Below are 25,449 nucleotides of genomic sequence, written 5' to 3'. Positions count from 1 at the left end.
TTCAACCAGTGCTACTCAGAGAGAAACTACAGGGAAAATGTCACGAATGTAGTTATACATATATAGTCACAGGGTTAATTATAAGAGAACCAGATCGGTCTAATAAAGATAGGAAAATAAGGCAGAGAGATACACTTGGGAGATACACGATCTTTGACTGCAGGAGACGCACGTGGCCGTTGACGTCCGTCACATCTCGCCGCCGGTTACGTCGGCAGGACAGGAAGTGGAGCGAGCAGACTGTGATGATGGAGCTGTGTCCCGGAGACGGTGCTCATCGGGATGTTATCTGACATTTCGAGAGAAACGACAAGCGTAATGCGGGTTTGTCGCGCGATGTGAAACAGCGGATCGGAGTCAGGTATGACTCAGATATTCGTGAAAAAGCTAGCTGGCTGTTAGCTCGGTTAGCTCTCATCCTTCCAGCTCCGAGCAGGCAGCGAGCAGCTCCGCCGACCCGCTGCTGCACCACACGGAGCTGCTCGGTGAGAAGATGACGAGGCCTTAATATCACACAGGCAACGGTGTGCAGAGTCAGCAAATACAGGTACTGTCAGTCAGGTTTGGGAAAATGCTGCTGGGGTTAGTTACTGCCAGTTAGCGGAAACACATGTTAATGATGTCTAAGTCAAGTGGTTTTAGATGTAGCCCCAGCTTGATAGTTTCTATTGGGTCAAAACACTGGAATCACACTTTTCTGTGCTAATAAATGCAATATCACAAATCTGAATAATAAACAGTATATAGCTCAGTCCAGGTCTCTTGTGAAAATGTGATCATTTTTGTCCTTTTATTTCATTAAACCAATCAAATACGGGTTTCAGTTCTGGAGATTTAAATGTCCACCCCCAATATCTAACAGTTACCAACAACATGTCACTCACAATTAACTTTAACTGATGAAACTCATGTCTAATCGGATTATTTGAATTTCAAAAAAGTACCAGTAATTCCTGTGAGTCAAAATCTCTACTCTGCTGTAAACGCTCACCATGACAGTTTTTTTCCTGCTCTTGGCTCTGTGTGACGTGTGCTCATCTGTAGAGTACAGTTCTAGTTGTGTGCCCGGAAGCTCCACCCACCTGCTTTTATGGGAGGGGTCACTAATCAGAAGAAATTTGCTTTACGGGAATCAAATCGGCTTGTTTCAGACTTAAGGAATTAGGGATAGCTACCCTGCTACAATCCAAGAATAAAAATACAGAGCCGGAAATTAGTTTGATACGTCCACTTTAATCATAAATAACATCCCAATGACTTGTTGAAATTAATAGAAAACAAATTGGGGGGGAAAAAAAGTCACGGGGTTTAAAAGACCTGATTTTAGGTAGACTTTATGAGAATCATTTTCCTGCTTAGGTGAAGTCTACTCCTGCAGGATGATTTTTGCTGCCAAGTACTCCAGAAGAGGAAAATATAAAGGAAATGGGATGTAAAGTAGGTCAAAAGTCAAGCGTAAATAGTACCACTGATCACCTTTGATGTTTGGCACTAATCAGATAATTCTTTAATTGATTGGTTATTGCAGCTCCAAACTTGAGGATAAAAACAGTTAACTGCTTCTGTCTGTTTACACATAATTAAACATAAATAAATGAGTAACATACAAGAACACACACACAAATATAAATAGAGGCTCTAAAACAAAACTAACCCACTTCCTGCTCCTCCACAGACATGGCGTCGCAGCTCCAGGTGTTCTCCTCCCCCTCTGTGTCCTCCAGTGCCTACTCTCGCTCAAAGAGACTTAAAGTGGAGAACCCCTCCTGGGATGCATCAAGCCAGCTGGGAGACAATGGTTACTACCAGCAGAGCCCTACCCAGGGAGCTGCACCCTCAACCTCTGGCTCCAACTTTAACCAAGTGTACACTTCCAACCAGGTCCACCCGCCAACGGCCGGCTCAAGGGAGCAGACGGTGGTGCGGGCGGCAGACAGCACGGGCAGCCTTTGCGGGCCTCCTTCATCCTCCTCTTCATCTTCCTCCTCCAGCCGGCGAATCAAGGATGCAGAGTCCTCCTCCCAGCCGTCCGACCTCTACCACAAGCAGTACAGCCTGAAGAGGAAGAGTGAGGAGGTGGACAGCAGCGACAGCGTGCAGATACTGGAGGAGCTCTCCGCCCCCGTGGTCTCAAACCGCAATGGTGGCGGTGGCGGGGGAACCACCACTGCTCAGTCCATAGCACACTCCACCTCCACCACCAAGAGCAGCAACTCCCACAGCGAGGGCGACTATCAGCTGGTGCAGCACGAGATCCTGTGCTCCATGTCCAACAGTTACGAGGTGCTCGAGTTTCTGGGACGCGGCACCTTCGGTCAGGTGGCTAAATGCTGGAAGCGGGGCACAAATGAGATAGTGGCCATTAAAATCTTGAAGAATCATCCCTCTTATGCTCGGCAAGGGCAAATTGAGGTGAGTACATATTGTTAAAATTGATGAAAGGAGCCTTTATTAGCATATAATTTCATATAATATGAAAATTGGGAATGGCGGTGCATGTATGGGACATCATAAATGCAATCCTACTTGTGCTTTTGGCCTGTTTTCAGCTTGTTTGACCATGTCAGTCTCCACCTTGTTTTTAATAAGACATCAATAGTTACCTCAGGACTAGACTACAGCAAATTGAAGCACTGATATATGGCAGGGATTATACTAGATTGTAGACATGGACAGCTGTCATATTTCCTGTGCAGTTGTCAGGCACGTAGACCTCCATAGAGACGCTTGTGCTCACAATATAACACAATATGAAGAGCATCCGGCATGAAAATCTGCCAAATCAAATGAGCATGGCTACCTGCTGTGGTGATCCCTTGTGCAAATGGGAGCAGCCAAAAGCAGGTTTCTTTTATTTGCTTTATATTGTAAGCAGTGTTAGTGGTCTGGCTGCATGGTTGGCAGTTATGGTTGAGATCAGCCAACATCCAGCTACGGGAACAGATACAATAACCTGAACTTTGGCCGCTGACTGAAATATCTAATCTATTTGATTGCCGCAGAATTTTGTACAGGTTTTGTTTTATATTTTTTAATTGGAGGATGAATCCTACTGACTTCTCTGATCCTCTGTGTTGTTTCTGCCATAGGGCTGATATGTGATTTTGAGTACTGGATGGTACCGAAGATAAATTCTGTGAACCTTCATGTTTTGGCCTGTTAAGGAAGATGTTACTTTCGCATTCATTTTTCTGTTTATTACCACATAATATCATCTTCCTCCTACTTGCAGGTGAGTATCCTCAGCAGGCTGAGCACGGAAAATGCCGATGAGTTCAACTTTGTCCGCTCGTACGAGTGTTTCCAGCACAAGAATCACACGTGCCTTGTGTTTGAGATGCTGGAGCAGAACCTTTACGACTTTCTGAAGCACAGCAAGTTCAGCCCTCTGATGCTCAAGTGCATCCGGCCAATCCTGCAGCAGGTCGCCACCGCGCTAATGAAGCTGAAGAGCCTGGGGCTGATCCATGCCGACCTGAAGCCTGAAAACATCATGCTGGTAGACCCTCTGAGGCAGCCATACAGGGTGAAGGTCATTGATTTCGGCTCGGCGAGCCATGTTTCCAAAGCTGTATGCTCAACTTACCTGCAGTCTCGATATTACAGGTGAGCATTTTTGCCTAGAGCTATGAAATATCTTGTGAATTACTTGCTGTGATCTTCACATTTATTGGCTTTGATGGGCCTACAGAGCTCCAGAGATTATCCTGGGCCTTCCTTTCTGTGAAGCCATCGATATGTGGTCTTTGGGATGTGTCATTGCTGAGCTGTTCTTGGGATGGCCCCTTTATCCCGGTGCCTCAGAGTATGACCAGGTCATCTGCAGCACCCTTATACACACTGACATTTACATAAAAATCAGACACAGCTGCCTGTCTTGGGACAGCTGTCAACCAAAGAGGCAGTGCCTTTAATTTTAACCATCATTTAACCACTATTTTATACTTATTTTTCATTGTTTTCTCTCAGATTCGCTACATTTCTCAGACCCAGGGTCTTCCAGCAGAGTACCTCCTTAGTGCAGGAACCAAGACCAGCCGCTTTTTCAACCGAGGCCCTGACTCGAGCTACCCGCTGTGGAGGCTCAAAGTAGGTGACACAGATATGAGTCCCCAAACGAGAAAAAACACTTCATGTACTGAAGTGTTGCTGTGGTTCCTTTTTCTGCAGACACCTGCAGAGCACGAGGCAGAGATGGGCATCAAGTCGAAGGAGGCAAGAAAATACATCTTCAACTGTCTGGATGACATGATGCAGGTGAGGAGTTATCCTGTCTAAGAGACAGCTGCTGTAAGCAGATATTTTAAGTGTTGCTCCCTCTTTGGGGCAAAGTAGGACCCTCACAAACATGGCCCAAACAGCAGCCAAAATGGCATGATGGCAAAAACTATACCCTAGATTTTAGACAACAACAGTGTTTCCAGCTAAAGCCCCAGTCAGACCGTATCAACAAAGCAAAAAACTGCAGCAACTGCATCATTGCAACAAAGAAATGAAATGCATATGTATGTTTTTTGTTGTAGTTTTGTTAAATAGACCGACATTTGACTTTAGCTAATTTGGTAACTGTGATCTAAGTGTGTTAATGTGTAATAGGATAAGAAATAGATCTCAGAGCGAGTGGTCAGGAGTTCAAGTTGCCCCTGTGACGTGTACTTTTTCTTCTCCTGATTGAGTTTTGCTTGCTTTAATGCTTCTTTGGATTACCTTGTTTAGCAGAGGATACACTGGACCTTCCTGTCACACAGTTCATAGCAGTACACAATCCAACAAACATTAACACCATTTCACGTCATAACCTGCTGTTATAGCTGTTGTTGTGTTGATACCTGTAATATGATCAATTAATTTGTTTTCAGTCAGCAAAAGCTTAGGAAAGGCAGGAGCTACACTGAATCATTTAAGCAGGGAAACAAAATGATGCACAGGATGAGCAACAATGTGACAAGCATTATATTTTCCCTTTTACTTAAATAACAACCTTGGGAATAATCTGGTATTTCTTACTAGAGGTTCTGCTATGCATATTAAAGGAGCATGGTGTAAAGAACCAGGCTCATGTTTTCCATGTAGGCCAGGGACAAAATAATTAGTAAAAGTTGAAAGGAGGTACTTTTTTGTGCTGTGAACATGTCACATGGGCCGTGACTTCATGCAGGTGAACATGACAAACCTGGAGGGCACAGACATCCTGGCAGAGAAGGCTGACAGACGGGAGTTTATAGACCTGCTGAAGAAGATGCTGACACTCGACGCTGACAAAAGGATCACACCTATGAAGACGCTGAACCACCCATTTGTTACCATGACCCACCTGCTGCACTTCCCGCACAGCTCACAGTAAGACCTGCGTGGATAAAGAAATGAAGCTACAGATTGTGATGACTGTTGTTTAGCTTCTGTCTGATTTAAATGTATATATTTATATGTATTTTCTTTTATTCCACAGCGTGAAGTCCTGCTTCCAAAATATGGATATATGTAAACGCCGATGCAGCGCCTTTGAGAACGGAAAAAATATGTTTGCAAGCAACAACACCCCGAGTGCAGCAACAAACCTCACCGTCACATTCAGTAGCCAACTTAATCAGCACAATCAAGTGAGAAGATCCTCTCTAAACTGCCTCAGGAACAGTTTGATCTTAAGATTATATTCATAATTTCTGTTGAAGATGTAATTGGTTATTTTGTAGAACAATGCTAATTTATTAGCTTGTACACTTCTATGTACAGACTCTTTCATTTCAAACGGCGAGACATTTAAAAACAACTTATTTACAAGTACTAGATGTAGGAATGCACCAAAGAAACTTTTCCATTTCTGATTCATAGCCTGGCTTTAGGCACTTGAAGACTTTGACATTGTATGCTTGTAAATGCAACTCTCATACAAAAATGTAAAAATCTCAATTCATCTTTTTAGGTATTAATTTTAAAAAAATTTTTGTCGTGTCTTCCAGATGACCTCTACAGGAGGCCAGTCCCTGTCTCTCAGTAGTAATGTCCCACTGCTGAACTATCAGCCTGGCCTCTACCAGCAGGCCACCATCAACATCCCTGGTCTAACCCAGCAGGGAGTTCCTCTGCAAACCAGACCCACCCAGCTCTGCACCCAGACCGAGCCCTTCCAACAGACACTTATTGTTTGCCCACCAACCATCCAGGGTAAAAATGATGGGACAGTTTAAACAAAAAGTTATGTTTTCTCTCTTTTTCCACCTATATTTTGTGACCAGTTCTTCATATCTGACATTCGTGCAGGTCTTCAAACCTCCAACAAGCCATCTGCTTACCCAGTGAGAATGGAAAACTCAGTACCCTTAGTCCCTCAGAACCAGTCCTCCCAGTCTCTTCACATCCAGCCCAGCATGCTGGCACAGGTAGGATCCTATAAATGCTTAAATTACTAGTATGTGTTACTCATGTTACATTTACATTTACAACTACTTTTTTATGATTTAAGAAGGAAATATTGCTAAATTTGACAGCTGTACTTAAAACGTTTAAATGAAATGCCTACAGTTTTCTTACAGAAAATGCTGCATTACAGATCATTTAATGTTATCAATCTTTAAAGCCCCTTTTCCATTACCCACTTGGATTGCCATGCCAAGACTCGACTCGGATCGACTGGTTTTCCATTACAATCAAGTACTAGCTAATGTGCGTGGTTGTTGTTATAGCAATGTATCCGAGCATCCTTGGTGTAATTAGTATGCAACACAAAACCCTACAACAAAGGTGGACTTTGAAGCAATGATATTCCAGCTGCTCGGTCTGTGGGACCACGGTGTTGTTTTTGTAGCATTGCCAGGTTTCAAAAATGGCAGTTTAGATTTTCGTAAATGAGATGCTCTCATGATTGAGTGACGTCACTGACCAACCAATTGGTGGCATGCAGTCTGACAACGTCACCTTTTAGTATATGCTCAGATTGCTTGGAACCGCGGCTGAACAGGTACTATTTTAGAACCTGGTACCAGGTACTATGACTAAATGGAAAACCCTGAAAAGCATGGCTCACCGTGGCAAGTCGATCCGAGTAGGTACTAATGGAAAAGGGGCTCAAGTGGTCCTTTGGCTTAAGCCTGTGTCCAGTCAGGTCCTCCTGTCTTGCTTAAGAAATCTTTGATGACATACATTTTCAGTCCAAGGGGACAAGTTCTTTTCCGTTTTTTCTTCTTTCCTACATAATTGTGGGAAACACAATTGTGACTCTTTATTACTAACCTATTAGCCTACTAGCGTACTTATACAGCAAACCTTTGGTGCCACCTTGTGGAAGACAGCAGTGCACGTCTGTGTCTAAGCTTTGGTGATTATTGTTGTTACAAAGAAAGCGTTTGCTTGGCCCAGATTCATGTGGCATAAATGCTTGGCATCATAATCCATGTGAAATGTTTTCTTTTTAAGCTGTTAAATCACTTCTCTTTCCTTTTTAGCAGTTAAAAATACATCTCTCTACACACAGCAATAAATCTGAAAACAATACGTAAGCTGAACCCATGCTGCCTTTTATTCAGCTGGCATAGTGATAGAGGCATGTGCTCACTGAGTCTTCTCTCAGATTTCTGTTTTGCACTTAACACCTGTTTCTTACAGTTTTTCAGCATGCTTGTGTACATGTGCTCACACAGCAGGGCTGGCCAGCGGGAACACAGCAGATTCTAATCCCCTCCACATGGCAACAGATGCCTGGCATGTCCATTCACAACCCGGGGCAGGCTGTGGTGCCAGAGCCACCCATGGGAGCCCACATCTCCGACAGTCAGCAGACTTCAGGCTGGAGGTAGTTTATTCTGATGGTGCTCATTTTTGAGTTAAAATGGAACAGCATCTCTCACAAGTGTAACTGCTTACTTGTACTGAAGCGATATCTCTGCTTTGTAGGGGTCGCCATGGCAGCCAATACGATAGCGTTAACCAGCACGACTCTGGTGCTGGCCGTCATACTGGGACCCAAAACCACAGCTCAGGGGCCGCTCACTCGAGATCCCAACAGGGCAAGAGATCAAAGGCTCGACACGCTGAGAGCAGACCCAGGTATCCTGTTGATCTTTTCATTTCTCACCTTATTGTTCGCATATGTTTATATTTGATTTAAGACAGTCAGTGTGCTGCTTATTCTCTCCTCCAGGCCGGTGTCCTCAGTACAATCAGCCACCAATGTGGTCAACAGCACTTCCTTTGCCGGTGACCAGTCTCAGCCCATTGTTATCTCTGACACACCAAGCCCTGCCGTCAGCATCATCACCATTCACAGCGACTCTGAAGATGAGGATGATACAAAGTTTCCTGCTGCCTGGTGAGCCTCGTTTTCAATCTGGTCACCTTATGTTGCACTGCTTTCTTTTCCCCAACTTTTAGTAGTGTCTAATAAAAATGTTATTTTTAAAACCTTTTACTCTTCTTCTTTTCTCCCGCAGCTCTGGAACAAGTCAGAGAACCAATGTGATCAGCTGTGTGACTGTGCACGACTCCCATGACTCAGACTCCTCTACCAGCAGCCCCCTGAGCCCCAAAACCTCCTCTCAGCCTACAAAGTCTCTAGCAGTCATCATGCCCTCAGTTAAAAGCCAGCCTGGAGAAAGCACAACCCACAAGGCTCCAGCAGCTTCAGGTCCAAAACCGGTTCAAACAGAGGGGCTCATTTAATTTGAAAACTGTGTGCAACATTCTTCTTTGGTTTTGGGGTTGAAAAACATTTAGAGTTGACATGCCTATGTGTACACGAACCATCCTATTAAAAGGCAGCACATAAAGGATTGAGCTACTGCAGATGCAAAACTGGATTATTCAACAGCAGTTTAAAAAGAAAAAAATTATGTTTTATTGATTTTTCTGATCTTCTGAGTGCTAACACTTGGCTGTCTTTTTTTTTTTTTTTTTTTTTTTTTTTAGATCAAGCTACAAGCGGCTCAGTAAAGTCCAAAAAGGCATCCACACAAGCGTCTGGTCGGTCAGGAGATTCCACAACCGAGCGCAATCAGCGGGCTGCGTCCAGCAGATCTCAGCCTCTGAATCTGAGTCAGGTAACGGCTTTCAACAGCATGATGTTCTGTGCACGGCGTTACTTAGCATTCTCTGGCCAAAGGTATTGTAGACTGACTCTGCACTTCACAAGCCATTCTTGTCTTTCATTTCAGCTGCAGCAGTCTGTGATGCCATCTTCTCACGAGCAAACAGCAAGCAGTAGCTCCCTGAGGAGGCAGCCCACATATCCCCCTCCCGTCTCCTCCCACTCGTCCTACCGGCTCCACGAAAACACCCTCTTTGGCTCGACGCCAAATCTGTATGCCTACCCGGCCTCTGCCGCCTTGGCCTCAGTGTCTCAGGCTGTAGACCAGATGCAGGGCAGTACATCCCGCCATGGCAGGGCAAGCGGGGCTTACTCCTCTTTGGCTCTGCTTCAGAAGAACAGCAGCTTAGCCCTCGGGGGGTCTGCTCCAGGACAGTACGGCAACAACCATCAACAGCAGCAGCAGCAGCAGCAGCAGCAACAGCTGGCAGCACAGCCTTTCCAACGCTCCGGTGCCGCTTACCAGCGAAAACTCAACCAATATCCCTACCTGTGAACACTGATGAAGACCAAACTTAGACCGCGACTAGAGACGAGCACAAGCTCATCACAGGCGACTGTGATCGGACTCTTTTTATTATTTTTCTTCTTCTTCAACTCAACTGTTTTTTGCCGCCCAGAGTGTGTTACTATTTTAATCGTTGTCAAGTTTTACTTTAATATTCTCTACCTTTGAGGTTTCTTTGCATCATATGTCACAGGTTAGCGTGCTGTGAGCACACAAGCAGAAGATAAAGCTAAATTTACTTACAGACTGTAATTTATTTGTCACATATCAACCTAATACTTTGATTTTACGAAAGCTGTGTGGAACTCTGCTGTTATGCTGCTATATTAATAATCATCACATTCATCAAATAATGGGTTAAATGACACATTTACATATAAACAAATGCCTCACTTAATTATACCATTTTCTTTTAATTTAAAAGTCTGCGCATTGTGATAAGTTACCTTGCTGTGTTTTATGTTTTATTTATGAATGTACTGTATGTATGTGTGTGTTTTATCTGTACTATATTACAAAAGCTAATGGAGACTAAGCAGCGTACTGTACTGTATAATGATGTGTTTGTGTGTTTTTATTGTTTGAGTACTGGCCATTAACTTGACTATATTTGTATGTTTGGTATACTGAATGATGCATTTCTGCATAGAGTAGGTGTTTCAGAGGAGACTTTCTTTTCGTCTGTTTTTTAGTTTAATGTTAAGGTTGCATGTGTCTGACATGGAGTAGCATTCAGGGGAGGTTTGTAATCTGCAGCCGCGCTGGTTTGTAGACAGATTAGTAATGTTTAATTTGTACGGCAAACACATTAATAATACTGGGAAAATGTACAAGTTCTTGTCTTGTGAAGTGATGTCTGTGGAGTAAAGCGTGCACATAAAATGAAATTGGGTATGGCATACGTAGAAGCTGAAGCCATTTAGATTAAAAAATTCACAGTGCTGCATTTTTAATAGTGAATAATCAAATCTGACAAGGACAATTTATATAAAAAAAAAAAAGAATTAATTGATGTTCAGTATGTCACTGCTTCTAAGCAAATCATTGGTTTGGTGAAATGATGGTTGTTCTTCCAATCCTGCTGTGTTGTGAAGTGCTACATTACATAGAACACACAATGAACCTTAACCCGTATATACGCAATAAAAACCTTATTAAAACAGGATACGAGCCTCAGGTGTGCTTTAAAAACACGATACTTTCACACATTACATACAACAGTGCACAGAAGGCGGCCACTTTGTTAGAAACAACTTTTCAACTGCTTTATTATATTTTATCAACCAATCACATGGCTACAACTCAGTGCATGTCGGTATGGTCAAGACAACCTGCTGAATGTCAAACTAAGCATTAGAATGAAGAAGAAAGGTGATTTAAACGAGTTTGAACCTTAAAAAAAAAAAGAAAAAAAGAAAACACTAAAACTTTAAAAAGGTCCAGGTCAGTTCAAATCAACTGAAAGGCATTTAGTAAAACCAGGTGAAGATTTAGTTAAACAGGAGCAGCTTAAACATGAGCCCTTTTCCTGAATTCCATCAAGCTTTTTGGGGCAGAGCATAAATTAAGCCTTCAGACTGAAGACGATAAGTTCCCACATGGTTTTGAACATGATAATTACTGAATCGGTCATTTCTGATACAGGCAGTTGGCCAGGGCAAGAAAAAAAAGTGAAGGAGAGGAAGGGAATGATGACAAGAGGAAAGTATTGAAAAACCAGCGGCAGTCAAGGACCTAGGTCCAGGAAGCAGGCTTAGTGAAAACTGAGTTTGTTAACTCAAAAACGAGGGAAACTCTGGGTTTTCTGTTTTACAAAAGAGGGTTTACTTAAACTCAGAGTTAGCCTGTGAACTTAACCTGCTCACTGGCAGATTTTCTTCAACACATTTCTCTCTGATTCTTCTTCTCAAAAGCTCAGAACAGAGATATTAATTTACAGAAGTTGATCTTTTTACAAATACTGAAATCCCAGTCAGATGTTACTTTGTGACACATCAACATAAACACTAGGAGTTCCCCTACATGTTACTGTTGCAAATACGGTTTCAATAAAATAATCTTTATGAAGCTTTAGATACATAACACACAATGAGGCATCATTGTGTTAGAATTTGTCACACTGGTGGAAAAATCTGACAGATTTGGGTCTTGGAGATTAGCGAAGGGTTCGAATGACTTTAAGATACTAAATGGGACTAAATTTAACTTAAAGTTACTTTTTAGATGCAGGTTTCAGACTGATACACTGAAATGCAGTAATTAAATGCAACATCTGCCTAAGGTACCATGTCTAAAAAAGGTCATGTTTGAACTTTGTTCCACTGAACAAAGTTCAAAATTGACAAACACTCAGTGCTTTAGTTTGGCTTCCCTCTTCTGTTCTTGAAGTACATTTTCAAAGCCAGGACCAAAGGGCTCTAGCCTCCTGCCTGGAATAAACATAACTCAAACCCAAACAGTCATCAGTTGATAAGAAATATTTATTGTTTATGGCATATTTGCAGTACATTTTGTAAAGCTGTGTCACATTCTCTTATCATAAATCTTATTTTACAATCGCACGGAGGACAGAAAAGACTGCAGGGGGATGCCAACACTCCACAGGTTACTGGAAACAGAAATGCAGCGAAAATCGTTAAATCCGATAATTGTCCATGCAGCTGAAAATCAATTATATGGATCGACTGTGAGCATTTAAAGATTCAAGAGGTAAATAAGACCCAAGACACCAGGACTAAATGAGTACACGTCTGCATGACGTTCAAAGATGCAAAAAAAAAATAAATTAAAATAATAATATATATTTATATATAAGGTATTCTTCTTCCACATCTAAACATTAAGTCTGAATTAGAGTGGTTGTAGTAAAGATTTAGAAACGGACACAGGTGAAATGACATGATTAGATGCTGCTTTTGAGTTTCCTTCAAAATATACTCATATATTAATCTTTTTCAACAAACAGATTTTTTAGTTTAAGTTCTTCTTATATTTCTATTCTAATCTTATTTACTTTTTCTGTTTAAATACATAAACACCCTGTTTTTAAGTACAGTGGAAGGACGGACTCGACCTATTGTGGAAAGCGGTGGAACTATACTACACTAAAAATGAAATTCTTAAGTTTGGGCAATTATGTGATATATCTTGTTGCACAAATATACTCTTTTAATCCATTAGTGTCTCTCTAAGCGTCACACCCTTCAGCACCATTATCTTTCCCACTGACAGACGCATTGTGTGTGATAAATGTGAATATTTACACTGTATACAGACAACAGATCCTGCAGAAAAACAGCTCGCCTAGCTGCTCAGTCTCTCTCACCACTGCACTAGCAATGAAAATTCCTCATATACACACATTTCCTGTTTAAAAAAAAAAAAAAAAAAAATTGGAATCGGTGCAGCGCTTTTAAATTTAAAATGAAGAACGCTTCAAACAGTCCAATGGCACGCAAAAGGCAGACTGTGTTAGCTTCACTGGTCCAGGGTTGAAGGAGGAGTGTGTTAACTGGACTCAGCAGTGACAGAGGCTGCTGATGCTAGGGTTTTTAAATACAGAATTGCACACTAGAACATCTTGATCATCTCGTCGCCAATCTTCCAGGTTTGTCCCTTACGCCGGATCTGTTTTCAGAACTCCTCGTGTACGTTTCTGGCATAATCCATGAGCTTGCTCCCTGTGAAGTACTCGCTGTACTTGAGAATCTCGTCCAGCTCCAAGTTATGGTTCTGGTTCTCGTCTGCAACAGCGATCATCTGCTTGGCCTCGTTCAAAGCGTTGTGCTCATTCATCGGGTCCATGTACTCCTGAAAGATGAAACACGGAGAAACAGGAAAATATATCAGCTATACCTGCTGTAGCTATTTTGTTGGACATATGTAAGAATGTTTTTATTCTGTCTCTACTAGTTTTTAAATCCTTCACGTTGTAAAGAACCAGCTGAGGGAGCTGGTACATCTGACCGTGACGCCTACCTGGATACTTCCTGTTGGAGGTTTTCCAGCCACTCACAACGCAGATAATCATCATGAGGTCAAGAAAAGACGTGAAGGAGAATTTATAAGGACTATGAAGAGAAGCTTAATTATCAACTCCTTTTGAAAGTGTTAAATAATTAAGAATATAAAATGTTGATATTTCAGCCCACATCTTATTGAGCTGTTTCATACACGCCATATAAAGGAGACCTGCAGTTGGAACTTTTAAGGAAAAGTCACATATAAAGTGAAATTAAATGTAATTTATCTTTTTCAGTAAGTCACTTTTTCTTTATATATACACACACACACACGTTGATTTACTTTTTATTTTGATGTAATAATTATAAAAGTTCAAAGTATAAATGTAAGGGTTTCTTTTATTTTTTGCTTTTGTATTTTGCATTTTTTTACTCACTCGCATCTTTAATCTTTTATCAAGTGTGGAACCATATAAAACAATATGTGTGAAAACTTGACAAAAAGTGACAAATGTAAAAAGCTAAAACATTGGAAAATAGTGGTGGCATTTTCCAAGTTGCCAACAAAGTGTTAAAGGAGTGTAACCTGGCTCTGAACAACAACTTCACGGCTTCTTCCTTCCTGCCACGCTCCACCTCATTTTGTGAAATTGGCTTAGTGGCTTTGCATAACCTTGCTGACAACATCAGCTCAAACCCTGAAGTCCCAGGGCTCATTCAGAGCAGACTGTGATTACAACAAATTACAATAAAACCTGTACTAATTTAATTTTAATTTCTCCAAATCACACTTAAGAGCTCACTCAGTTTTTCCATCATCTTTAATGTTAGTTTACTTTTTTTATTTCCCATTGTTTATATACTTCTCAATTACCATATCTAGTATTTATGTTATGGCCTGGTTACGCTCGCTGTTGTGACTGCAGTTTGGTGTCGTTCTGGCTCGGCATCCACGTCTGAAGTTTTATCATCTTGCGTTGGTTGAAGACATGGGTGCATGACCAAGTCACCTTTTACTACCATATATAACATAAATAATATATAATACGTACAGGAGTTCAGAGACAGAGGCTGTAAGAGTTTGAAAAATTTAGGCATTCTAAACAAAAAAAACAAGAAAAAAGAAACAAAATCTTTGCTCCTCTTATACCATCACTAACATGGGCATTTTGTCTGAGTGGTGATTGTGGTGGTAGTGGAGAGTACTGTCATAAGTACTCATGCCTTCATCACTAGTATGTAATGGTACGGATCTGTGGCGACTGTTTGTGTGCAACGTGATCAATCCGGTGAGCATTATTGGACCCTTACTGATCAATTTGTTCTTTTCTGTGCTTTGATTTATGTAGAGATGTTGAGATCTGTTGTTTCTGTTAATCAGCTCAATCATTGTGTTTCTATTTGAAACAAATAAACAAAACCAATCAAATAATTATGTTGCATATCATTTCTGTATCTATCATGGTTATAGTTGCTTTTTCATCGCTCACCTCCAGCTCATCCATGGTTACGATGCCGTCGCGGTTTGAATCAATGACTTCCTCAAACTCCTTCTTCCTCTCTCTGACCCACTCATCTTCGATCTCTGCAGCCTGCTGGTTCTCCACAGTGCCCACGGGCAAAGAAATGAACTCCGACAGTGTCAGCCTCTTATCGCTGTCCTGGTCTGAAAGAAAAACCCCAGAATTATACGGTGCACTGTTTAGATCAGCTGTCACAATCACCACAGAGTGAGCCAGCACAAAAACCTAACCTAACACCAGTTTAACAGCTACAGTGATCATAAAAGTATTTTGTTGTAGTACTGGTTGAGAAAGCTGCAGCCTTTCAGTCCTTCACATGTTAAACTTCTAACCTGCATAGTGTGTTTATCTTTATGTTAATAACTTCCTAGCATTAATCCCACACCTGCACATTTAGTTTGCTGGGATCTGGTGACACTATTATTATGACATAAATAAAGGAAAATATTAAATATTACATTAGCTGATGCCTTCCTCTGGTTTTTAACTGTGTTTTCTTTTTTTTTAGTTCCATACGGAAAAGAAAGAACATACAAAAAAAATTGCCTGAAATGTTTACATTGTATAAGATTTCCTAATGACAGCAGCCCTGTTTGTTCATAAAATTATGTTTCATGAGAAAAATGAAAAGTAAACATTACGCTGCATGAGAAAATTGCAAGTGGGGCCACTTTCAACTGCCAATCCTAGTATGAGAACGTTAAACATTTACTATAGGAGAAGATGGAAAATTAGGGAACGGGACATTTTACTCTTTTCCCATATGGAATGTAAATGAAAACCTGTTATATTTGGGCTTGAAATATCACTTAGATAAAACTAAGTTCATGCTTATTTCCGTGTGACAAAATGCCAACAAGTACAAACAGTGCTTGTCTGTGCCAACAGAGATACCAAACCAGTTCTGTCAAATAAATATCTCAGTAATGCTTTTCATGCAAGAGCTTTAGTCCCTCTGTGAAAGAAAAACCACCAGGACTGAGATGAAAGGATTGTAAACCAGTATTTAATGAAGTGGGGTTAAATTTTCTCAAGAATAAAATACATTTCTGTTTATTAAATGGACAGACTTATATCTAATAATGTAAAATAAGCTCATTTTAATTACATGTGGCTCAACTATGGTTAAGTTTGAGGTAACCTGTTATTTTTAAGCAGGAAAAACCATGTACGTCTCTTGTATACATTTATTTTTTATTTTCTTTCTAAATAAAATTACTATCCAGTTCTTCTCCACTATATGAGGTGTCTGAATGTTATTTAGTGTTTTTACCATAATTTCCTTGTTATAATTCCTTCTCATCTCATCATCAGGTTTCTTTAAAAGCTATTCCAGCTCCACAACACACAGCTTCTTGATAAAAAAAACAAACACTGGGACCTTTAGTGAATAAGGAGTGTTTGCCTCGGGAACAATAACTTCACCTCAGATTCTGAACTAAAAGGGAAGTGTAGGGAGGGACTGACTCTCAGTACATGAGTGTGCACTGTTGCCGCCCTTATGAATGCCATGGAGCAAAGGTTAGGTCACAACAGCAGATAAGCACAGTTTGTGCATGTGTGGCCGAGTTGGAGACACAAGTGCATTGAAAGGTTGGTCTTTACCAGCATTTCAGTGATGCAGGTTCTCACACTGTAGATTCCCAAATGACAGGAAGAGAAAGAGATGCTGCAACAGCTGTAAAAACTCAGGAAACTATTATCCTGTTTTGACTTCTTTTGTTCCTCTACCAGGAAAGCTGATGCTGTAGGTTTTCTGTCAGGAGAAGACTGCAGCGAGACTGACACACCTCAAGCATCAGTATAAATGTTTACAGGGCTTTGAACATCTCACGGTTTCTGTGTCAAACAACCATTAAACGAGGCTTCAGGAGACCATGTTGATGTGCGGCATTCTCAAACTCTCTTTTAACATGGAGCAATTTTACCCTCAAGAAACTCTTATTAAACTTAGGCGTGGTAGCTAGAGGACCACAATAATAATGAGCTGTATCAGTTCAAGTTGTTAACTCATGTCTCGTGATTGCCTAAAGCTAAGGCTTGCTCTATTTTTTTCTCTGTCCCTCTCTCTATCAAATGAACTGTCCTGCTATCTAAGAAACTGTGAAGCGAAACATTTTAGCACAATGGTGCTGTTAATGCCTTAAAAAGAGAAGAAAAAAAAATAAATCACCAAATCAGCCCTCCAAATACTAAAGAGAAGGTTACAAGCTGAAGGGTGGTGTGCGACTCTCTGATTGGATACATTAATTTCATAATGTAAAGCAATTCCAAACTCACTGCTGGAGTTGCATGGTTGAGGATGTTTTAAAACAGCCGTGTGTGTGCAGCACATCTTTACACTATAATTCATTACATTGCCTTCTAATTTACTTTAGCTGATCTCAGATAAAACTCTTTTGTACTGGTCTTTATCACTATATTAGTGTCACTCCACACTTCGGACAACTAATAACCAACATAAAGCAATCTGAAATCCAACCAGCATGTCAAACATTTGTACCACTCTACAGCTCACACTTACAAATAATTTAACTCAACTTCTTCTTCAATACCCTTGTTTCCTCACGATTATATTACTACAACTCGTTGCATACATGTCGGCATGATGCTGCGGTTTCTGCAGTCAGTACAAAGCAGCGAGAGGCCTCACAAAACACTTGAGTCCAGACCTCGCAGAAATCACCCAGGTTAAGATTTACTTCAAAAATCACTCCCTGGTCCAGCTATACTTTACATCTCAGTACTCCAAACACTTCATGCTACCTCCCGACCTCAGATCAGAGAATCAACTACAGTTTCAAACGCAAGTTTAAAGTAAACTTTACTGTAACATTTTACTGTTTTAGTCCCAGTGCTGTAGAAAAAAAACCTTCCTCTTACTGAGAGATCAGTTCCTCATTTTTAAAAAAAATTAGCAAAACTCACCATTTTAGGTTGATTTTGTAAGATGTTTAATAACGTTGTCCTGAATTTTTACTCTTTTTATTTGTCTTCTGTTGCATTTTCTTCTCTTTGACTTATTTTTTTAATGCAATGGCAATAAATGTTTATTGCCATTAAAAGGTTGACTGTCTGTTAATCCTTAGGTTGCTCCACATCTGCTCAGTGTGTAAATACACCATTATCTTGTGACAGTACAACTATAAAGTAATATTTATAAGTAAAACATACCTAAGTCACGCACAATCTCCTTGACCATGTACTTGAGCATGCCTCTGCTGTGCTCAGGGTGAAGGAAAGACAAGAACTCCTCCTCATTCAGCAGCTGGTCAGCTGGAAGGTTGTCAGCCTGAAACCAGCGGTCCTTCAGGCTTTCCAGGACCTCCTGAGCTGTAGAGATGAAGATCGGATAAATATTAACACCACAGTCAGATTTACAGCAGAGCTTTGCAGATTTTACTTGCGACGGGAAAAAACTCAACTTACTTTCCTCATCCAGTTTCAGATCTTCGTTATTCTTTATTTTCTCTGCAATCTCTTTCTCATTGAAACCTTTGCTGGCCAGAAACTTCACTCTGTATTCATCCCATGTCACGTGACCTACACACAACCCATGAAATCAGAATTTAGATTTGACCTGACAGGAAGTATTTTTAAGTCTGGGACATGGTCTGTGACTCTCACCATCGCCGTCTGGATCGACAGCACGGAAACTGTTCTTGTTCTCCTTCTTGGCTTCCTGAAAGTGCTCCTCCGTCTTCTCCATAATCCAGCGCTGCATCTCCTTGGCACTTATGCTCCTGTCCCTGTTGAAGTCGACCCTGTGAGGAAATCATTAAAATAATAAATTAGTTCCCAATTTAGCTCCAGTTCCTGAACATTAGCAGCGTCTCTACTCCATTAGGCGTCTAATTAAACGATGATAATGACTCACCTAAGGCTTTGTCTGTCTGGCTCACACATGTAAAGCACTTTAGCCCTGAAGTGACCGAGTGATTTATGACCCTGGCTATATATTTACAGTATATCTGCTTGTTTTTTCTATTATTATCATGAATTTGCTTCTCCGGCGTGAACAGGAATCTTTCCTCTTGCCATTTAAGCTGACAGATTAAAAACATCCAGGACAATGATAAGCTGCATGAATCATGTGACTCAGAAGAACCAGAGAATAAATTAGTTTCTTCCATTTAATAAATTCAGCCTTTAAGTTGTCTGCCTTTGGATGGATGAACGAATAAAAACATTTACTGACGCTTGGACTGGACCAAGCCAAGAGACTAAATCTCCTGGGTCTTCCTTAGGGCCTCCTTCAAATAGGACATGCTGAAAGATCCGTGCTTAGGGGGCGTCCTGGTCAGATGCCTGAACCACCTCACCTAGCTCTTTTCTTTTAGAAGAGGGGTAACTTTACTTTGATTCCCTTCTGAATGAACAAGCTCTTCACTCTCTCTAAAGAGTCCATTCGTCCTTTGGAGGAAGCCACTTTACACCACTTGTATCCATGATCTAATTCTGGGTGGCAGTCACGGTTTGACCCCTGGCTGTCCAATACCCAATGACCAAAATTTGCTGGTTTGGAAAGCTTGGAAAAGACATCAGGTTGAATTATTTGTTTGTCATATTGTAACACAGGAATTTCCCAACCCTTGGGACCTCTTACATTAATGGTCTTATACTACTGAGAATTCGTCAAATAACGAAAGGAAATTTACTAACTTAATTTCAAAATAAAGGACCACTACATGAAGAAATATGTGCAAAGCTTGCTTTACTTCAGTATATTGCTTCATTGGATACAGCTGTGCTGCCTCGTATTTCTGAAATTTGCCCTCTACGCAGATAAACATGTTGTGCAGTAAACAGCACAGCAAAAGGGTCCACAACTACAACCTAGTACATAACAAAATCAAATGCACCTCTACAACAACCGTAGTAGGTACACATATATCATGACCTAGGATATTTTTCCTAACATCTGGAATTTTAAGTCCTGCAACCCGGCTCCAAGTGTTTCTTGTGCTGGACGAGGCTCTCATCTTGTTACTGACAGGCAAACTAATCAGCGGCCATTCTTTGCTTCTCCAGCTTTGTATTTTTACCATTTATGTGCAGCATGTCATGAGCCAAGTAAGAATGGCTCTCAGGCTAACTAAGACATTAAGCTTAGGAACATAGCAATGTTTTCATTTTTCATAGCAAGTAATCCAAGCTACGCAGCAATGTATTCATAACTGTTGGGGATGGGCTCCTCTCAGATGATCTTTTGTCTGAAGCTTTGTATGTAATCTTCCTACAATATGATGTTCCTTTTAGTGAGAACAATTAAAAATTTAAACCCTCATCCTACAGCTTCCTGCCATTCAGGACATTTATCTTCAGCGATGCCTCCGTAAAGCACACAGCATCATCAAGGACCAGAGCCACCCAGCACATCAGCTGTTCTCCTTGTTACCATCTGGCAGACGTTACAGGAGTCTGTCTGCTCGGACTACAAGACTTAAAAACAGTTTTTACCACCAAGCCATACGACACCTCAAACACAACACTTAAACACACACAACACAGTCCACAGGACGCACTCAGAAGCTACCTTGCAGCTTCACAAGTACTCTGTTTAATCTGCACTGGTCACTCCACTTTATTGTTATTGATATTTATATTTAAAAAGTGCAATACTGTAATTTTCTGCTGCTCATTCCTGTGCAATATCCCATCTGCCCCCCCGTCATATTTCTTTTCAAGATTTTCTTATTTAATCACTAGTGTACATATATTTATATTTATAGATACATATATATTTAGTCATCTTTTCTCTTTTACCACGTCTCTCTAATATTTTGCTCTTTACTATTTTTCTATTTATTTATTTATTTTTTATTATATTTTCTTCTACTGTACCATGCTGCTGAGTGACTGCTGCTCGTCAAACACATTTCATTGCAATGTTGACCCTGTGCTAACTTGCATATGACAAATAAAACTGAAAAATGAAACTAAAGTGTTTATATTAGCATATAAAACTGGGTCCAAGTTAGTAGTCTTTAGCTTTCTGTCTATGTTTACTTCCAAAGTTATAGCAGTGCTGCATTTTTTTTAAGAAATACTTCACCCAGAACCAAGCTTATCCTCTTATATCAGCTCTGCTAAATCTCCTAAATCATTTTTTTTCTTTTAATGGATGTGCGGACATTACACTTTATTGTAACACCTGTGAGAACAGCTACACTGGTCACTAGTCAATATTTCTTTGCTTTTTTGAGCTGAAGGATGACGTTGACTTAACAACACTTGAATGCTTGGTTTATTGCGTCAAACTTGATCTGCAGCTATGCTTGAGCATCTTGCTCAGGAATGCTGTGACTCAAGTGCTATTCAGTGAATTAAAACCACGTCTTACTTGGTAAATATTTCAATAAGCTTCTTTCTGTTCCTCCTCGGCTCTGAATCCTCATCAAACTCCTCAATCTCCTTCCCCAGAAAAACCTCCTGATGGAAGTCCTTATTGAGGTGGCCGTCCAGCTCCATCTTCAACCCGTTCAGGTGATCTGGGGGAAGAATCTCGTTCTCGTCTTTGCTGGATGGAGACTTATCTTTAGAGGCCGACATGTTGGCTGGCCGTGCGTGCACATCGATGATGTGGAGGAGCATGTAGAAAAGCAGAGAGACAGCCAGGAGGTTTCTGCACCACAGTTTCCTCCAAACAGCCATGTTTACCTCTGGATGAAAGGTCAAAGCAGGGCTATAAAAATAATCAAGACATAACAATTATTGTCCTGCTTTTTTTATGCACCAATTTTGCCTTTCCTTTATATAAATGTGCATTTCCCCTTCTCTAAAATCCCAAACCCATTCCTCGAAAGGTGGCAGCAGATTTAGTTCAGCTTAAATTCTAGAACTATTTTCTTAAACGTTCAACAAATACAGGTTGTTGAGTTATTGTCATAGGTGTCATACTGCCAGAAAACACTAGAAAACGGCCCCACTACTCCCTACCCCTAAAACAGAGGAAATAAAATATTTACTTATATCATAATCTGGCTGAAAAGAAATCATAAATTAAGACAATTATATGCAAGAAATCCAATAAATATAAACTAAAGGACAAAGGTGTTTTTATATGTGTTTAAAGTGTGTTGATAGATTCAAGAAATCATTTGATAAACAATACTGAGGCAGAGTCTCTATTCCTCAGACCCTATCCTATCACCCTGTTTTGTTTTTACCAGTGTTTTATTCTTTTTAAATGGTACCACAGTCATATCCATTTGCGTAGGCATTTGCCTATGGAAAGCTCTTTTCACCCTACAACAAACAGACCAGTAATACCACATTCTTTTTTTAATCTCCATGGCGGTCTGTAGCTCCCTACGTGTGCTCTGCCAATCAAAAACCATGTTCAGCCCATTAATCTACAATATAGAGTCTACATTGTTGTCATCCAGATCCTTGATGAGATCTTTTCTGTCTCTATTTAAACATCTACATGTAAATTATAGCCTCCACCATTGTCTGTTGTACCCTTCCATCCTCTTGAGCATCAGTATGAATGCTGTGCTTTTTCAGCGATTCAGTTTACATTTCTGTGTTGGTAAGGCCTTCATATATATGTTGCCATTTTCTCCTTTGCTCGTTTCAGTGCTGAAGACAACAACCCATTTCCTATTCTGTTTGACGAGTATAATCACTCAGATTTTAGTTTTTTGTTTTTTTTAATTCTCTCCTACTCTGGTAAACTTACTGCATTAGTGTATTTAGGTTAATTCAATATTCCATGTGCTCATTTTAAATTAAATACCATTCAGGGTTTCAAAAAAAAATTAAAAATACAAAAATGGGAAACGAACAAACAAAAATCGACTTCAGTGTCGCAACGACACAAATCGATACTTTCGCAACTCAAACACGCCCACTTCTAAACCCAGTAAATATTGTCAGAAATATGCATAAAGCCATTTTTCTGTACATTATTCTGCTGAAATATTGACCACGGGTACACAACAGAGGAAAACTGCACCAGATATGCACATAGTAATAAAAAACATGCAAAAATACGCAAAAGTTAAACAAACAAGCACCATCATAAATTAACACTGGTCAGCAAACTCACCAAAGCAAAATAAATTTAACGAATTTATTAGATCACTTAACAAAAACCCCCCTCCAGACTTATTAGCAATTCATCAGTTATAAAACTAATAATAGACTTAATTATATAGTAAGTAAGGACATGTCTCCCCCCCCCTCCGAGCTACAAACGAACAGGAACGTTACTTATTTATTTATTTATTTATTTATTTTAACTCTGCCTAAACTCACGTTCCTGCCTAATGTCCGCCTTAATATTCATTTGGGAGCTGAAAAGTTACACGAACACTAGCATTTTAGTAAAGCAAACAACAGCTAGCATGCTAATTTAGCTTCGTCATGTCTTTTTAAACACTGGCGATTAGCACGGGCAGGCTAACACGTTAGCCCTCGTTGCTAAGGAACTAAAATAACTGTTGTTACGGCAGTAAAGGAAGACAGTGATCGCAGAGATTAACAATACCTTAAAACATGACCAGAAAATGATTTGTAGATAAGTTCTGGACTTACCAGTTAGCTGTTAATACCAGTAGTAACTTTCTAGTCAAACAGACCTTCGCTGGTTCCTCTAGATCCAGTTCCTGTACACGTGGCTCACCACACAACACTCTCTTTCCAAAGTGTGGGATGGTTCAGTCTGAAAACAAGCCCAGACAGACCCAGGTCAGTCGCCAAGTCCAAGCTGAGGTTCCAGTTAGTGTCAAAATTAAGAGAGGCTGTCTCTAACCGGACACCGCTGGATGACTGGGAATACAGGATAATTTCCGGTCAGCCCTTTCAAAGTAAAAGGATGGATGTGGGGGTATGAGGAGTGTGGTATAAAAACTTAAGTAGCGGTCCCGTGTGAAAAGGTGTTTGCTCCCTAAACCTTATAACTGTTTCTGCCACTCCTAACAGCAAGAATTGGGTTTGTTTTTCGTATTATTATTCTGCTGTAGGCCAAGTGTGCTTGAGGTTTAGCGTATAAACTCATGGTTTCAAGTTGTCCAGACCATCAAATTACCACCACCATATTTGTCTGCTTGACTTTATATGAAAGGCCATGTTGGTTTTACACTAGATGTAACGGAAAGCTTGAATGTAACAGAATATTTCCCCAGAAGGATCATTAATTACTTTTTCACATAGAAATTACGTAGGTTTCAGGTGTGGAGAGTTTTTTAAAATCATCATTTAAAAACTGCATTGTGGATTTACTTAGGTTATCTTTATCTAGAATTTGACTGATGATATTAAAAAAAAAACAAAAACAAATAAAATATATCATTAAAAAAACATTTAATTGTTTATACAATGTACGTTTTCACAGCACTGTACATTGATAGCTCACAGATTCAGAAAAAAATGGAAAATAAGTTAAAAAAAAGCAAAACATTAAAAAAAATCTTTAAACACTTAAAATTAATCAATAAATTAAAAGTTAGCTTATAGACAAAACTTTAAAAAACTAAAAGAAACTGATACATAGCCCATGCAATAGATATAATTTTAAAAACAACTAAACACATACTAAAATGTAACATTTTTAGCTTTTGAGTATAATTAAATCACTAGAACAACAACAGATAAACAGTTGTACAAAAAAAATTACAAAATAACTGACAGTAATGCTAAAAGCAACATTAAAATACTAATAAAGGTTTATCTTAAAAGTGGAAATAGTGCTAGATATAAGAAATCAGTGGTCTATTTTAGTGGTCTAAAACAGAAAATATTTAAATTTAATAGATATTTAGAGTAAAGATAATTAATTAAAAAAAAAAGTAAAGCATTAACAAAGGTTAGTTAAATGAAATTACTGTCAATATTGTAAACAAAAAGTAAATGCCAGGGAGCTAAGCTGAAAATTGAAATTAATATCTCAAAGCTTCAAGTTAGGCATCTTGAATTTACTAAGCCAAAAATGGAAAATATGAAAAATTGAAGAACCTAATGTCACCTTAAGATCTATGTGTGTGTGTGTGCGTGTGTGTGTGTGTGGTAAAATTAAAGCTATAAAAAGCACAAAACACACAAGAACCATAAAAACCATAAACCATAAAACCTTACACATGTTTTACTATTTGCTCCAAACTGCCAAACGTTATTTATTTATTTATTTATTTATTTTTATTTTATGTTGAGCGTAAGACTTTTTCCTTTTATTTTGAATTTAAGATCACGTATTTCCTGGACTGATTTTGTCGTCTGCTGTTGAGCTTGGTGCTTCTTGGCTGCAACTTCCTGCTACGTCTTCGCACAAAAGGCAGGAAGTGAGATGTCACTGGTAAATGTTTGTATTTCACGCCGCTACCTCTAGATGGCACTGCTTTAAAATGTAAAATTGGCAAACAAATGAAACGGCAG

The 25,449-nt window shown here is 39.9% G+C and overlaps 2 protein-coding genes and 1 long non-coding RNA gene across 5 annotated transcripts in view; 1 reads left to right on the top strand and 2 right to left on the bottom strand.

Moving 5' to 3' along the window:
• The window catches only part of LOC102310412, a 49,122-nt gene extending 48,048 nt beyond the window's left edge, over positions 1–1,074 (bottom strand). The window contains exon 1 of the long non-coding RNA XR_001336171.2: positions 992–1,074. This is a non-coding gene — a long non-coding RNA (uncharacterized LOC102310412). The remainder of the gene's footprint in view (positions 1–991) is intronic.
• Positions 33–10,752, top strand: hipk1a (homeodomain interacting protein kinase 1a). 3 transcript variants are annotated; one of them, XM_005918857.3, is made up of 16 exons: positions 33–547; positions 1,676–2,412; positions 3,233–3,606; positions 3,692–3,815; positions 3,970–4,089; positions 4,171–4,257; positions 5,159–5,340; positions 5,450–5,600; positions 5,961–6,165; positions 6,262–6,380; positions 7,641–7,789; positions 7,891–8,043; positions 8,138–8,305; positions 8,427–8,620; positions 8,902–9,032; positions 9,147–10,752. In XM_005918857.3, the coding sequence occupies exons 2-16, from the start codon at positions 1,678–1,680 to the stop codon at positions 9,573–9,575; spliced, it is 3,321 nt and encodes a 1,106-aa protein (XP_005918919.1). In that variant the 5' UTR covers positions 33–547; positions 1,676–1,677; the 3' UTR covers positions 9,576–10,752. The 3 variants fall into 3 exon arrangements, with proteins under 3 accessions (XP_005918919.1, XP_042075248.1, XP_005918918.1); XM_042219314.1 differs by having other exon boundaries at positions 34–361; positions 7,638–7,789; XM_005918856.3 differs by having other exon boundaries at positions 37–547; positions 7,638–7,789.
• Positions 10,753–12,049: 1,297 nt separating this feature from the next.
• On the bottom strand, positions 12,050–23,871 carry sdf4 (stromal cell derived factor 4). Its single transcript, XM_005918851.2, has 7 exons — positions 23,614–23,871; positions 21,416–21,757; positions 18,700–18,836; positions 18,502–18,615; positions 18,247–18,405; positions 15,040–15,215; positions 12,050–13,397 (listed from the first exon to the last, which is right to left on the bottom strand). The coding sequence occupies exons 2-7, from the start codon at positions 21,724–21,726 to the stop codon at positions 13,221–13,223; spliced, it is 1,074 nt and encodes a 357-aa protein (XP_005918913.1). The 5' UTR covers positions 21,727–21,757; positions 23,614–23,871; the 3' UTR covers positions 12,050–13,220.
• Between the last annotated feature and the right edge of the window lie 1,578 nt (positions 23,872–25,449).

This window comes from Haplochromis burtoni, unplaced genomic scaffold, assembly GCF_018398535.1.
Source record: "Haplochromis burtoni strain Fernald_Lab_line unplaced genomic scaffold, NCSU_Asbu1 Contig_31, whole genome shotgun sequence".
NCBI classification, from domain to species: domain Eukaryota; kingdom Metazoa; phylum Chordata; class Actinopteri; order Cichliformes; family Cichlidae; genus Haplochromis; species Haplochromis burtoni.
This window is presented reverse-complemented; position numbering and strand designations above follow the sequence as displayed.